Source organism: Ipomoea triloba, chromosome 5 (assembly GCF_003576645.1).
Source record: "Ipomoea triloba cultivar NCNSP0323 chromosome 5, ASM357664v1".
NCBI lineage: Eukaryota > Viridiplantae > Streptophyta > Magnoliopsida > Solanales > Convolvulaceae > Ipomoea > Ipomoea triloba.
Window position 1 is genome coordinate 3696225 of NC_044920.1, and position 14069 is coordinate 3710293.

At 34.4% G+C, this 14069-nt stretch overlaps 2 protein-coding genes across 4 annotated transcripts; one reads left to right on the forward strand and one right to left on the reverse strand.

Moving 5' to 3' along the window:
- Positions 1-905: 905 nt before the first annotated feature.
- LOC116019348 lies at positions 906-6590 on the forward strand. 3 transcript variants are annotated; one of them, XM_031259521.1, is made up of 6 exons: positions 906-1374; positions 2137-2263; positions 3690-3836; positions 5509-5599; positions 5820-5939; positions 6384-6590. In XM_031259521.1, exons 3-6 carry the CDS (start codon positions 3737-3739, stop codon positions 6418-6420), a joined length of 348 nt encoding a protein of 115 aa, XP_031115381.1. In that variant the 5' UTR covers positions 906-1374; positions 2137-2263; positions 3690-3736; the 3' UTR covers positions 6421-6590. The 3 variants fall into 3 exon arrangements, with proteins under 3 accessions (XP_031115381.1, XP_031115378.1, XP_031115379.1); XM_031259518.1 differs by lacking the exons at positions 5509-5599; positions 5820-5939; positions 6384-6590 and adding exons at positions 4148-4267; positions 4712-4918 and having other exon boundaries at positions 3690-3927; XM_031259519.1 differs by lacking the exons at positions 906-1374; positions 5509-5599; positions 5820-5939; positions 6384-6590 and adding exons at positions 4148-4267; positions 4712-4918 and having other exon boundaries at positions 1450-2263; positions 3690-3927.
- Positions 6591-6994: 404 nt separating this feature from the next.
- LOC116019685 lies at positions 6995-13584 on the reverse strand. Its single transcript, XM_031259975.1, has 10 exons — positions 13518-13584; positions 12348-12467; positions 12113-12220; positions 11928-12017; positions 11713-11847; positions 11621-11654; positions 10099-11018; positions 8803-10020; positions 8314-8712; positions 6995-8217 (listed from the first exon to the last, which is right to left on the reverse strand). The coding sequence occupies exons 1-10, from the start codon at positions 13582-13584 to the stop codon at positions 6995-6997; spliced, it is 4314 nt and encodes a 1437-aa protein (XP_031115835.1).
- Between the last annotated feature and the right edge of the window lie 485 nt (positions 13585-14069).

A 14069-nucleotide genomic window follows, 5' to 3' on the forward strand; every position in this document is an offset into this window, starting at 1 on the left:
AACAATTTTGAACTTAGGAAAGCTGCTTAAACTGCTAGAACTGCCATTACTGCTTCGTAATATAGAATAGGAAAATATCCCGCCTCTAAGTGCCACACCCAATCGGCCTACCACCTCTCGATTGCCTACCCGGCCCTCGTGCCCAACCTACAAAGATTTATCGGTCACTCAAGCCAGGTAGCCAAGAGGCGAGTCCCTGATTGGGTATCCTACTCAGGGCCAATGAGGTATCCATCAATTTGTTTCTTTTTTTAAATTAATTTATTTGGTTTTATTTTTTTAAAAAATTGTAATGAATTTTTTTGAATTAAAAAAATAAATTTTTATCAGTTACCTTATTGCATAAAAAATAAGAATTAAAACTAAAGTTATAACTTTTCTTAATTTGAGGGTTTAATTGCATTTTGGTTTATAGTTGAAGGTTTTAGAAAAATTGTAATTTATGCCTCTTATAAATATGTCAATTATCAATGTTACTCCTGAATTATTAGTGGTGTAAATGTTGCCATTCAATTTTCAAAATGTGGCATATATTGCTCCTCTCATAATAGGCAGAAGGAGAAACATTATTATTGACGGAAGGTGAACAAACGAATAAAAAAAAAACGTGATCTTCAAATATGAAAAATGGCGGATAATTAAATTTACACCACTAAAATTCAAGAGAAGGACAATATATGTCACGTTTTGAAAATTGAAAAATAATATTAACACCACTAATAATTCAAGAGTGATACGAATAATGATGAAAAATAATCTATTATCTCTCTCTTCCCAATATATCTATAATCGAACCTAGGAGTAGATTTCTTAAAAGAAAAAAAAAAAAAAAAAAAAAAAAAAAAACCTGTATTGGAGTAGTAGTCGGCNTTTTTAAAAAAAAAAAAAAAAAAAAAAAAAAAAAAAAAAACCTGTATTGGAGTAGTAGTCGGCTAGTCGCGGCCTCCGCCTCACTCTCAGATCACGATCTATCACCTCTCGGCCTCCGCCTCACTCTCAGATCACGATCTATCGCCTCTCGGCCTCCGCCTCCACTCTCAGATCACGATCTATCGCCTCTCGGCCTCCGCCTCCACTCTCAGATCACGATCTATCGCCTCTCGGCTTCCGCCTCACTCTCAGATCACGATCTATCGCCTCTCGGCCTCCGCCTCCACTCTCAGATCACGATCTATCGCCCCTCGGCCTCCGCCTCCACTCTCAGATCACGATCTATCGCCTCTCGGCCTCCGCCTCCACTCTCAGATCACGATCTATCGCCCCTCGGCCTCCGCCTCCACTCTCAGATCCACTCTCAGATCACGATCTCCCGCCTCTCTCCTAGTCTCCTTCTTCCGTTCGATCGCCGTAAACGCGAACGTGAACCAGCGACAGGTATTTTTTATACTATTTTATACTGTATATATGGATATATTATATTTTATACTGTATATTTAATATTTGTATGCTTATTAGTTTATATTTGTATGCTCAATTTGGCTTATTTGCAAAGTATCATTTAGGTATATTGTTTCAAAATGCTGCTGTTTATTTATATATTGTATATTGTATATATACAATTATACCCACTTTCTGTTATGCTCTTATAAACATGGTGGCCTGAGATAATGTTTTAAATGCACTTTAAAACTGAAGATGAAAAGCCTCTTATTTAATCCTTATATAGTGCTTTGATTAATTAAATCTTGAGTATTTTGCCCACCCAGAACTTGATTCCTCTTTTTTTTTTTTTGAGTACTACTAACTCTGTTACAATGTAGTATCTGTTCATAGCTACTTTCTCAACTTACTGAAGCACAACGAGTCAACAATTGCCTCTAGCCTCTACTGAGGCTCGAACCAACTCCCATCATCCATATGGGAGTGTTAATCGGGACACGGGATGCCACTTGACCACAAGGTCTTTGGCCAGAACTTGATTCCTTGAACATGCTTGTTTTGACAACCTATGTTATCTTTAAGAAAAAGGAAAAAAAAAGGGTGGTGTGGCAGGACCTGCCTAGCCCGCGGGACAGGAGTGGGGCGGGGTGGGCCAGCAAAACTTAGGCCTGCTGGCTTCCAGCTTACTGGCCGTTTTGACTGCTCAACTCCTCTCTTTTGGAATCTCATCTCTTGAATCGCACTTGCACTTCACAGAATGGACGGGGATGCAACAAACATCCTGAATATTCCTCATGGACTCTATGAAGATCCTCAATACTATCAGAAACCCCACAACTCCTCAGGAGTATTAGAACCCCTCAATGGACTCTTCCTCTAACAGGTACTAATAATTCTTGACCAAGAGCATTTCTATTTTATTGTGTGCCTTTGATTTCTAATTCTAATCTGCAGTTATCATGCAATTCAAAATGTAATCTAATTACATTAGTTTTCTTAACATAATGATCTTGATTTCTTATTTAAGAATTAAGATGCAATATTATAATACATCAAGCATTCCAGATCATGTTGTTATTGAATGTATTATATATTTAGATGTATATTACTCCAAATTATGTGATTTAAAGCAGTACAAACACTTATTGCAGATTATCTTGATTTTTTATTTTAACATGCAGTATTAGAATAATGTATTGAATCTATTATACTATTTCTGATTTTAACATACGGTGGTTCTTTTAGCTTGATAAGATTGATTTATGATATATTGCAGTGGTTTTAATTGAATTGATTATTTTTTAGATATAAGTATTAGCGTTAATTCTACCAGAGGTCCCTTGTCTTTGGTGGCAATTCCAAACAAACTATGGTTTTTGACATTTAACATTCCAAACTATTATTTTTTGGACACTTTTAGTCCTCTTCATGACCATTCCTATCTATTTTAGTAACGATATTTTTGCCTCTTCATATTTTTCTTTTGTTATTTTTTCGGTTTCAACCGGTTTAATTGGTTTAGGACTTTACTAATAACGGGTTAAAAATATGGTTACTAAAAATCAGAGTTAACCTAAAGTCTTAAATTGGTTGAAACCGGAAAAATAACAAAAGAAAAATATTTAAAGACAAAAATACTCTTACTAAAAATAGGAAAATTCATAAGGACTAAAAGTGTCAAAAAAATTAAGTGTGATAGTCTGGGATTGATTTTGGAATTGTCACAAAGACAAAGGACTTCTGGTGGAATTAACTCTTAGTATTACTACAATATAACAGTAGTGCATATATCTTCAGGATAAACACTGCATATTATATTACTCTGGAGTTTTTATAATGATGACATTGATTAGATAGCATGATTACCTTGCTTTTTTATTTGAACATGAAGTATTACTGTATTAGAATAAGTCATGCATTTTAGACCATGATTACCAAATATTCCATTGTTTTCAATTAGATGTATATATTCCATTGTTTTTAATTTAATGTATTCAATCTATTATACTACTACCTCCTTCTCATTTTATGTGTCTGGTTCGGTTAACGAGGCTTGACTGGAGTTATTTTTAATTTAATTTTTCATAATATTAAGTTTAGTATTATTATATAAAATTTATATATTTAAAAATTACACTAAAAGTACTATTAAACACAAAAAATCAAATTCAAAAATAAGTTTAAAATGTTAAAGAAAATGAACAAAGAACAAAGAGTTAGTTTTCACCAATGAATAGTAAGTAGGACAGATAAAATGGGACAGAGGGGTATTTCTTATTTTAACTAAATTACAATTTTTCTCTAAACAGGTTGGCAAATACAAATCCATTACCAAAAAAGAAATTATGCATTTGAAATGCACAGTCCCTCAATGGACCGTTTGAAAGATCACATTTTAAGGCGAGGGATAGATTTAGAAGGTTTGAAGATTACATATAGAGATTTGCAGGGCAAAAATACAAGCATTGTTTGTGATGAAGACCTGGCGCATTGTTTCGAGTGTTTAGGTGCTATTCGACTATATCACATCCACCTAAGACTATCAAGGTATTATTTCTAAGACTTTTGAGCCTTTTGAAACTAGCAAGGTAATCTTTTGTATTTTGTACTCTGTAGGGGCTATGACCTGGCATGTTTAGTAAATAGGTCAAGCGTGATTTAAAGCTTATTTATTAAATAGGCGGCCTGGCCTGTTTATAATATGTATGTATATGTATATGTGTCCTCTAATTTCCTATTCGCCTATTCTGCTGTTCTATCAACACAGACGCACAGGCCGCAGTCATCGGACGCAGCAATGCAAGGGCAAGTGGACAACTGCCCGACTGCAACTCTTTCATCCCATCTCCGGAAACTGGCGTCAATCTCCCGCGAGCAGCGACAACAGGTTAGTGGTATACAGTATACACTGATAGGCTGAATTTCTGATACTATGTCTGTATGTTTTAAACTGTCGACTGGAGGCTGCGGTGGGCTTTGGCTTGCTGTTGCTGCTGCGGCCTTGCTAGTTGCGACAGTGGACGGAGGCTGGCTGCACTACTGTTAAAAATGTTAATTTGTTATATTATATTAATATCTTCTCCCAAATATTATATTAATATCTAGAGTAGTCGGTAGATGTTACTTTGTATATGTTTTGCTATTGATTGTTAAATGTTGATAGTTAAATATTTATGAGATTATTTTGTTTATGTTTTGCTCTTGATAGCTAACTATATATGAGATTATATAAACTAACCATGAAGTTGAATCTATTTCTGAACAAGTTAACAAAAATGTTATGATATCAAGTTATTAATTCTCAATTTATTTATTTATTTTTATTGTGTAGGAGGATTCTGAAAGAGGAGATTAAGCTGGAGCCGTAACTTATTTCATTTTATGTTTTTATGCTATTATTTTTGCATTGTGGCTATTAATAAGTTAAAACTTATGTTGTAAACTTGTGTTGAATTTTTAAACTTACTAGTATTTCACCCGTGCTCGCACGGGATGTGAAGTATAAAAATAAATGTTATAATTAAATGAGTTATCGATATTTCGATGTCTTCAATGTTATATAATTATAATGATTTGTTTTTGTATATAAGGATGCTAACAAAGTACTAAATAATTGAATTGCTATAGTAGAATTCCAATATACGATTATATTAGGAGAAATTTTGTTCGGAAAAATAAAAAATTTGAACAATATAGTTATAAAGTAGAATGTTAAATTGGTTTTAAAGAGTTCATATAAATCTAAATTACAAATTATTGAAAACTTCTTTGTAAACAACATTAGTTGTTTTCTTACAACAACTTTCTAACTCACTACAAAGTAAAATCTTGAGCCCAGTTGGATTACTAACTCTTGAAGCAGCAACATACAATTGACCATGCACAAACACCGGTTTCTTTAATAATAGACCTACATGAGATAGTGTTTGACCTTGACTCTTGTTAATGGTCATAGCATATGAAAGCATAAAGGAAATTGTCTTCTACTATGCTAAACTTAAATGGCAATCTTGGATCTGAAGGCGTCATACTCAACCTAGGGACCAACACCCTTGTACCAGAATGACTGCCTGACATTATCTTAGCTTCAATTACATGCTCAGAAAGTCTTGTTACAANAGGGCAAAAATACAAGCATTGTTTGTGATGAAGACCTGGCGCATTGTTTCGAGTGTTTAGGTGCTATTCGACTATATCACATCCACCTAAGACTATCAAGGTATTATTTCTAAGACTTTTGAGCCTTTTGAAACTAGCAAGGTAATCTTTTGTATTTTGTACTCTGTAGGGGCTATGACCTGGCATGTTTAGTAAATAGGTCAAGCGTGATTTAAAGCTTATTTATTAAATAGGCGGCCTGGCCTGTTTATAATATGTATGTATATGTATATGTGTCCTCTAATTTCCTATTCGCCTATTCTGCTGTTCTATCAACACAGACGCACAGGCCGCAGTCATCGGACGCAGCAATGCAAGGGCAAGTGGACAACTGCCCGACTGCAACTCTTTCATCCCATCTCCGGAAACTGGCGTCAATCTCCCGCGAGCAGCGACAACAGGTTAGTGGTATACAGTATACACTGATAGGCTGAATTTCTGATACTATGTCTGTATGTTTTAAACTGTCGACTGGAGGCTGCGGTGGGCTTTGGCTTGCTGTTGCTGCTGCGGCCTTGCTAGTTGCGACAGTGGACGGAGGCTGGCTGCACTACTGTTAAAAATGTTAATTTGTTATATTATATTAATATCTTCTCCCAAATATTATATTAATATCTAGAGTAGTCGGTAGATGTTACTTTGTATATGTTTTGCTATTGATTGTTAAATGTTGATAGTTAAATATTTATGAGATTATTTTGTTTATGTTTTGCTCTTGATAGCTAACTATATATGAGATTATATAAACTAACCATGAAGTTGAATCTATTTCTGAACAAGTTAACAAAAATGTTATGATATCAAGTTATTAATTCTCAATTTATTTATTTATTTTTATTGTGTAGGAGGATTCTGAAAGAGGAGATTAAGCTGGAGCCGTAACTTATTTCATTTTATGTTTTTATGCTATTATTTTTGCATTGTGGCTATTAATAAGTTAAAACTTATGTTGTAAACTTGTGTTGAATTTTTAAACTTACTAGTATTTCACCCGTGCTCGCACGGGATGTGAAGTATAAAAATAAATGTTATAATTAAATGAGTTATCGATATTTCGATGTCTTCAATGTTATATAATTATAATGATTTGTTTTTGTATATAAGGATGCTAACAAAGTACTAAATAATTGAATTGCTATAGTAGAATTCCAATATACGATTATATTAGGAGAAATTTTGTTCGGAAAAATAAAAAATTTGAACAATATAGTTATAAAGTAGAATGTTAAATTGGTTTTAAAGAGTTCATATAAATCTAAATTACAAATTATTGAAAACTTCTTTGTAAACAACATTAGTTGTTTTCTTACAACAACTTTCTAACTCACTACAAAGTAAAATCTTGAGCCCAGTTGGATTACTAACTCTTGAAGCAGCAACATACAATTGACCATGCACAAACACCGGTTTCTTTAATAATAGACCTACATGAGATAGTGTTTGACCTTGACTCTTGTTAATGGTCATAGCATATGAAAGCATAAAGGAAATTGTCTTCTACTATGCTAAACTTAAATGGCAATCTTGGATCTGAAGGCGTCATACTCAACCTAGGGACCAACACCCTTGTACCAGAATGACTGCCTGACATTATCTTAGCTTCAATTACATGCTCAGAAAGTCTGCCTGACATTATCTTAGCTTCAATTACATGCTCAGAAAGTCTTGTTACAACCAGTCTAGTGCCATTACATAAGCCAGAAAGTCTTGTTACAACCAGTCTAGTGCCATTACATAAGCCGAGAGAGTGATCAATAACCAGTCTAGTGCCATTACATAAGCCGAGAGAGTGATCAATGTTTCTTAACAACATCACCGGTGAACCAACCTTCAATGTCAAAGAATGGTTTGGTGTACCTGATGCCTTAAGGCCATTAAGAAACTCAGGTGTGTGAACATCTGCAAGAACTCCACTACCATTATCCGTTTTACATACAGAATCACAACTAAGATATGTTCGACTCTCAGCTTCGTGCATGCTACTCATGTAATCATTAACAGCGTTCACAACATCCAATGTTGGTGCCGAAATTGCCCTACTCTCAAGAAAACTGTTATCACATGAACCATTTTGGAACATGGGAAATGTACTTTCAACAATAGTGGCAATTGGGTCGCCATTTGATGACAACAACATCTCATTTGGAATCACAACCTCTGGACAATCTTCGTTAGATGCACCTGCTGTACCATCCCCAATAGAAGCTATCCACTTTGCAAATTGTTCTACTTGTTTTTCTTCAGCATTTTCCATATTTTCCAAACGTAGATTTTTTGTCAACCTTAGAACCGTACAACTTTCCCATAAGTATGATGAATTGATGGTTGAAGAAACAATATCTTGCCTAGAGCCCTTCGGTATAACTGGTAAAATCTGCCTAAAATCACCACCAAGTACTACAGTCTTACCACCAAACGTATATCTCTCACTTGCAGGATTGGTGAAACGAAGCAAGTCTCGCATAGTTCTGTCTAGTGCCTCAAAGCAGTGTTTGTGCATCATTGGAGCTTCATCCCAAATGATTAACTTTGCCTTTGAAATCAACTCAGCAAGGTCGCTACCGAGTTTAATATTGCAGGTGGAGTCCTCATTAATGTTAATTGGTATAGCAAACCTTGAGTGTGCCGTCCTGCCAATGTTAATTGGTATAGCAAACCTTGAGTGTGCCGTCCTGCCACCTGGCAACAATAGTGAAGCAATTCAGTGTGCCGTCCTGCCACCTGGCAACAATAGTGAAGCAATTCCACTTGAAGCTACATTGATAACAATTTCACCTTGAGATCGCAATGTGGCAGATAGGGTCTTCCATAAGAAACCTTGAGATCGCAATGTGGCAGATAGGGTCTTCCATAAGAATGTTTTCCCTGTTCCTCCATAACCATAAACAAAAAACAATCCACCTTTGTTAGATAACACGTCTCCAATTATTGTATCGTAAACACCACGTTGCTCTTCAGTGAGTTGGCTAACAAACCTATCGCTTTCATCTGCAAGAACTACACGATCATATGACAGCTCTTCAAACAACAAACGATTTCCATTTAACCTTGTAGAAGCAGCTCGTGGTGTGGGCATGGGAGGAAAGTCTTTTAATGATTTGTTGTATACTTGCAACAATTTTTCTAACTCTATTAGAGTTAGATTCTCTTTCTCCTCATTTGTTAAAACTAAATCTGTAATGATATAGCAATAATTAATATATTTAAATTATTATTTACGAATGAAAGAGATGTGCTTAAAATAAATACTTATTGAACGCTTACCTGGAATTGATAAGAATATGCGTTGATTGTATTGCACATCTTCAGACAGGTAATCCAACACCTCCTTCCAAACAATTTCAGGCCTATTAAATGAATTTGATGTCAACAATGTCACAAAAAGTTTTCTCATAGAATGAGCAGATGACCAATCACTTGCTTCTTTAATGGCATCAATATACTCCTTATCATCATCCAATAGACCACGGGCATAACATGCATCTCTAAATGAAGTATATTGTATACCATTAAAAAACTGAATTTCCTCAAAGCTTGTAGGCCCGCGAACTATGTTTAGAAGGCATCTCAAGTAGTACAACTCTCCCGTACCCGGTGGTACATAGAAAATACTACCTATGACAAAACCTTTCTTTCTTGGACTCCATTCTCGAATATCCTTTTTCCAAACAAATTTAGTTGGCATCTCAATATAAGTCAATAACTTAGCCTCGGGAAACTTTTTGTTCGCTTCAAACCAACCATTAAACATACTTTGACCAATTGTCTCCCTCATCAATACGTTGTCAACTGGGTCGTCATCTTCAAAAATTATTGTTTGGCAGTCTGGTAGGTGAAAGCTCAATCTCTCCACCGCTGGAGTTCTAAACTGTACCTCAAAGCTAAATAGCCGCCAAGTAGCCTCACAAGCTGATATGTACCTACAGTCGTAATACATGTTAATCTCATCGATGACTTCATTCCCATTACTGTCAGAGGTACTTTTATAGAACTCAGCTGTGACCCTGTCATTCCCTTTATTAACATATTTGAATAAATATTTGATTGATCTTGATTGATTACACCATTCCACATTCATATGAGCCCTATATTTAAGCAGCAAATACCTATTGTGTGGTACAACAAATCTATTGTCCAATTGAATCTCACTTTTCATAACAAACCTACCATCATCTCTCCGTCTATATATTGGGTAACCATCTTCATCAAAAGTCGATGAGTCAACAAACTTCTTTGGAAAATGCTTCGAACACCTTCCATTCACCATACACGGAGATTGCTTTCTTACATTTCCACAAGGACCATGGACCATAAATTCTTCAACACATTTGTAGTACTCTTGATCAACTTCTTTATCTGGTATTTCTGCTGCGATCATTTTGTCAATAAAATTGCACCCCGCATTCCGATCATTGTTTGCTAAGAAGAGTAGAATGTGAGCATGCGGTAGACCACACTTTTGGAACTCAATAGTGTAAATGACTACAAAAAAAAATGTAAATATTAGTAATTTAAAAAAATAAATTTAAACGAATTTTTTATATACTTGCATTACTTCACCTGCTCTAACTGTACCAAACAATTCTCCAGTTCGAAGGTCTTTTATTAGATCATCCAACTTCATCTTAAAAATTTGGCAAACAATATCGGGCCTGTCTTCAGCTTTCAAATCACGCTTACCTAAGTACCATTCAATTTCTGGCCACTTAGGATTGCAAGTAAATGTGATGAATAGATTTGGATAACCTATCCAACGACATATGACCATAGCATCCTGGTAGTTCTGAACCATATACCTAGCACCGCCCGTGAAGCTAGATGGTAGAATAATACGCTTCCCTTGTGTGCTAGGATCAATCTCACCACGGGTTAGTGCATCTGACAACCCTTTGTAAGCTTCACATCTTAATGACTTTTGATTGTTCCTTATGTATATGAGCCTTCCAGTTTCCACCATGGTGTAAGCGTCTACCAAGAATTGTTGAAACAACCTTTTGGAAAATAACAAAGTCGAGAGCTCTCCGGGTCGTTCATGCATCCGAAAAGAGAAGAATTCCCTCGCTGTTATGCGGACCCTACTGTTAGATTTTTTGTTGGAATCTTTACATCGCTGTATATCCTCTCTATAGCCATCCTCTCCATATGGAAATAAGAGTGGGTATTGCAACGGTAAGTACAATGGGTGCAACTCACTAATCCTTTTCAAGAGACCAGATCTAGTCTCGACTTCACGTTGACCCATTGTTGGTTCCAAGTCTCCTACAATGAGTGTTGCAACCTCAGACGCTGTTGGGAGGTTATATGTTCGGGCATCTTTGTTACGTTTGCCAATTAGTCTCATCTTGATTTCTACCCGTGGATTTGCTTGAATATGTGTCTTTGCATTACGGAAGGATTGTACTAACACATTGTTCTCGTCCAAAACTTTTTTAATATCAGAGACAACTTCAACATGAATGCTATCTTTGTCATTGTTCTTCCTACAATTAACATTTAAAATTATTGTATTTAAAATAACTAAAAGAATAAAATAAAACTATTCTCAAAAAAATAAATAAACAAAAAAAATAACTAAAAGTAGTAACTTTAAATGACATTATTTACATTTGTAGTAAATAAAAAATTACATACCTTACAGAACAAATACGGTTATTAATTTCATTATCTGTGTCGTGTATGTACAATTGAGCAAATTTTGGTTGACTACCCTCGGTGGGTAACAAACTACCAATTGAATGAAAATTTTGTCCGTTGATGCGAAAAATTGGCGGGGCACCACCGCAATTAATTGAGTGGTCAATCTTACAACCCATAGACGTGAAACTAAACATACTATTGTATGACCTAATGTTTTTCAGGAAACATGTCCTCTTCTCTCCGTGCTCAAAGAACAAATCATACAACTGTTTCGGTGGGGTGGACATCTGCGGAAGGTTAATTTTCCCATGTGCGCAACAAACTGAATATTTTGGCAATGATTTCAATCTAGACTGACTAAGACGCTCATTATACCAAAATGTTGCCGAACAATGTTCACAACTATATGAAGGGTCGCCACAATCATCATATTGAACTGCAATACCGTTTGAAAAGAATACGTTGTAAGTTAAGATACACTGAAAAACAAAAATATTAATTTATATTAAAAGAAATTTGATAACATCAATTAATTACCAGATTGAACTTCACTCTCCATAACTTCATCAAAATCTTGACTTAAATCTCGACAAATTACAACTTGTGGATCCGATTCTTGAGTAATATTTGGCCGAGAAATGCCCAAGGAGTATGATTGGCTACGCTCACTCCCTTTAAAAGAAATGAAATAATCCGAATTTTGAATATCCTAGAAATTAAAGTTTAATAAACTAAAATATTTAAATACATACATTTATGTGCATTCACATTATTGTCTATTGTTGATACTTCCGTCAACGTCAATGAACCTTTGATCTTCTTACTTCGAATTGTCCCGTTACCTGTAGTTTGATAATTGTACGATAGATAACTACAAATTTAAAACCACCAATTGCCGGGGAAAAATAATTAACAACTATTACATTGATATACTTACAATTTGTAATATCACTCAAAGGTAGAGAATTTTTGGATCCCAATGTAACATTGAAACGATTTTTTGGAGTACCTGTAATCGTTCCAATATACGTTGAATTTTCACTTCCTGCTAAGAAGGTAATTTTATTTTAATGCATCTTAAAAGTAAAAGTTACACTAAAAATAGTATATGTACATAATAGGTAAGTAAATAATTTAATGTAAGTTGGCTAACTTATTAAAAGACTACTAACCTGTTAGTTGTTTGTAATTAGTGTTGCATGTAGTGCCTTTATCAGTACGATTATCAGATGTCTGGCCCATCATATAATCTTCCGCCGTGTTACGAATAGTCGTATTAACAACATTTCCATCTAAAATAATAAAAATATAATTAGATCTTATATACGGTTAGTTTTTAATGTGTAATTACAAACAAAAAAATACTAACCGTTATTCAACACAGACAAAGGAGTTGCCAACGATTTTTGAAATACACCATATATCAGTAAAGGACTTGATCCACTATTTTTTGGTGTAGTACACAAATTTTCTACAAAAAAAATGTAGTATAGTAATTAAACTCTAACATCGTGACGTGTTGTGGATAAAGTTCTGAAATTAAATAACCATCATATAATTATTTTCTCAAATAAAATTAAATAACATATTTAATATAAATCTCTATATATATATATATATATATATAATATTATTGTCCGTAAATGAGAGATAGGCGTGGTTTATTCTAGAAACCACGCCTCATCTCCTCCACCCATTTCACACTTCATTGCTTCATCTCATTCTTCCCATTTCCAGTTCACTTTCTTCTTTGATTCTCTTCAGCGACAACTTTATGAGTCTAGAAGTGAACTTGGTAGCTGTTTATAGAAATCGAAGAACATCTTTGTTCGATTTTCAAGCTAATCGTGATTTACCTATGTTGAAATGGAAATTGTGGCCAATCTACTAAATTCACCGAATCTTGACAGACGGGATTACTATATGTTTGTTCAGATCCGAAATCTAAGAAGGAATGAGAAGGGCGGTCAAGCTACTAGATCTACAAAAAGCTAAGTTTGCATTAGAGCTTTTTAATTTTGATTTTTAATTAGTGAATTCTTATTCTTATCTATGCATTGTGGATTAAGGCTTTTGGATTTAGTTTGTGTTTAGTGGAAGTGGAAGTTCTGTTCTATGGCAGTCGAAGTTCAATTCTATGAATATATGTGTAGTTAGGGTTTCTAAGGCAGTGAAACTTCAGTTCTATGAATATATATGGAATGCCAAATTCATGAATGTAATATATGTGGAGTTATTTTATTTTATTTTTGTGAAATTCTATGCTCACCTAATTACCCTAACTGATTTGTGTAATGAAGAACAATTATATAATTTGTATATACTGGAAAGTGTTCACTAACCTTGGCTAGCTGAGTATGGTAGCTTCCTCTTATTTCCAATGACTGTGGAACTTGACAGTTTCTTCATTTCATCGAAATCTTGTATACCTTAGAGAACAAAATTTAGAATCATATTTAAATTCTGTTGATTGAGTGATGTTCTTATATATGTGTTAATTTTTCATATTGGGGACTGTAAAGTTTCTAAATTATGTCTTCACATATCCCAATCAACATTAAATTTTTTGGCAGCTCATATCTTAAAGTCTGCAAGGTATATATTTAGTGCATTTTACATAGATCCTTAAGTTTTTTTTTTTTTTCAAATGAATTTTTTAAACAGGTTTAGTATGCTTGTGTATTTAACTTACATTACCACTGCCAAATTAGATTTTGTATAATCGTATATATAAACAGGTTAGATGATGATGTTAGCTTCATGAACCATCAATTTTTATACACAGGTTAACTATTTGGGGTCTTAACTTACATGGAAGATTAGAAGATTCCAGTTCTTCAGAGTTACTTGTATGAAAACATTCATTAAATAACTGGCTTTGGAATTGAACATTC

Coding starts and splice junctions, on each gene's coding strand:
- LOC116019348 (XM_031259521.1), top strand. CDS start 3,737: ATGCACAGTCCCTCAATGGACCGTTTGAAAGATCACATTTTAAGGCGA. Junction 5,600..5,819: donor ATCCACCTAAGACTATCAAG/GTATTATTTCTA, acceptor CTATCAACACAG/ACGCACAGGCCGCAGTCATC. Junction 5,940..6,383: donor CCCGCGAGCAGCGACAACAG/GTTAGTGGTATA, acceptor TTTATTGTGTAG/GAGGATTCTGAAAGAGGAGA.
- LOC116019685 (XM_031259975.1), bottom strand. CDS start 13,584: ATGAAGAAACTGTCAAGTTCCACAGTCATTGGAAATAAGAGGAAGCTA. Junction 12,468..13,517: donor ACCATACTCAGCTAGCCAAG/GTTAGTGAACAC, acceptor TTATTATTTTAG/ATGGAAATGTTGTTAATACG. Junction 8,713..8,802: donor CATATTCTTATCAATTCCAG/GTAAGCGTTCAA, acceptor ATATCATTACAG/ATTTAGTTTTAACAAATGAG.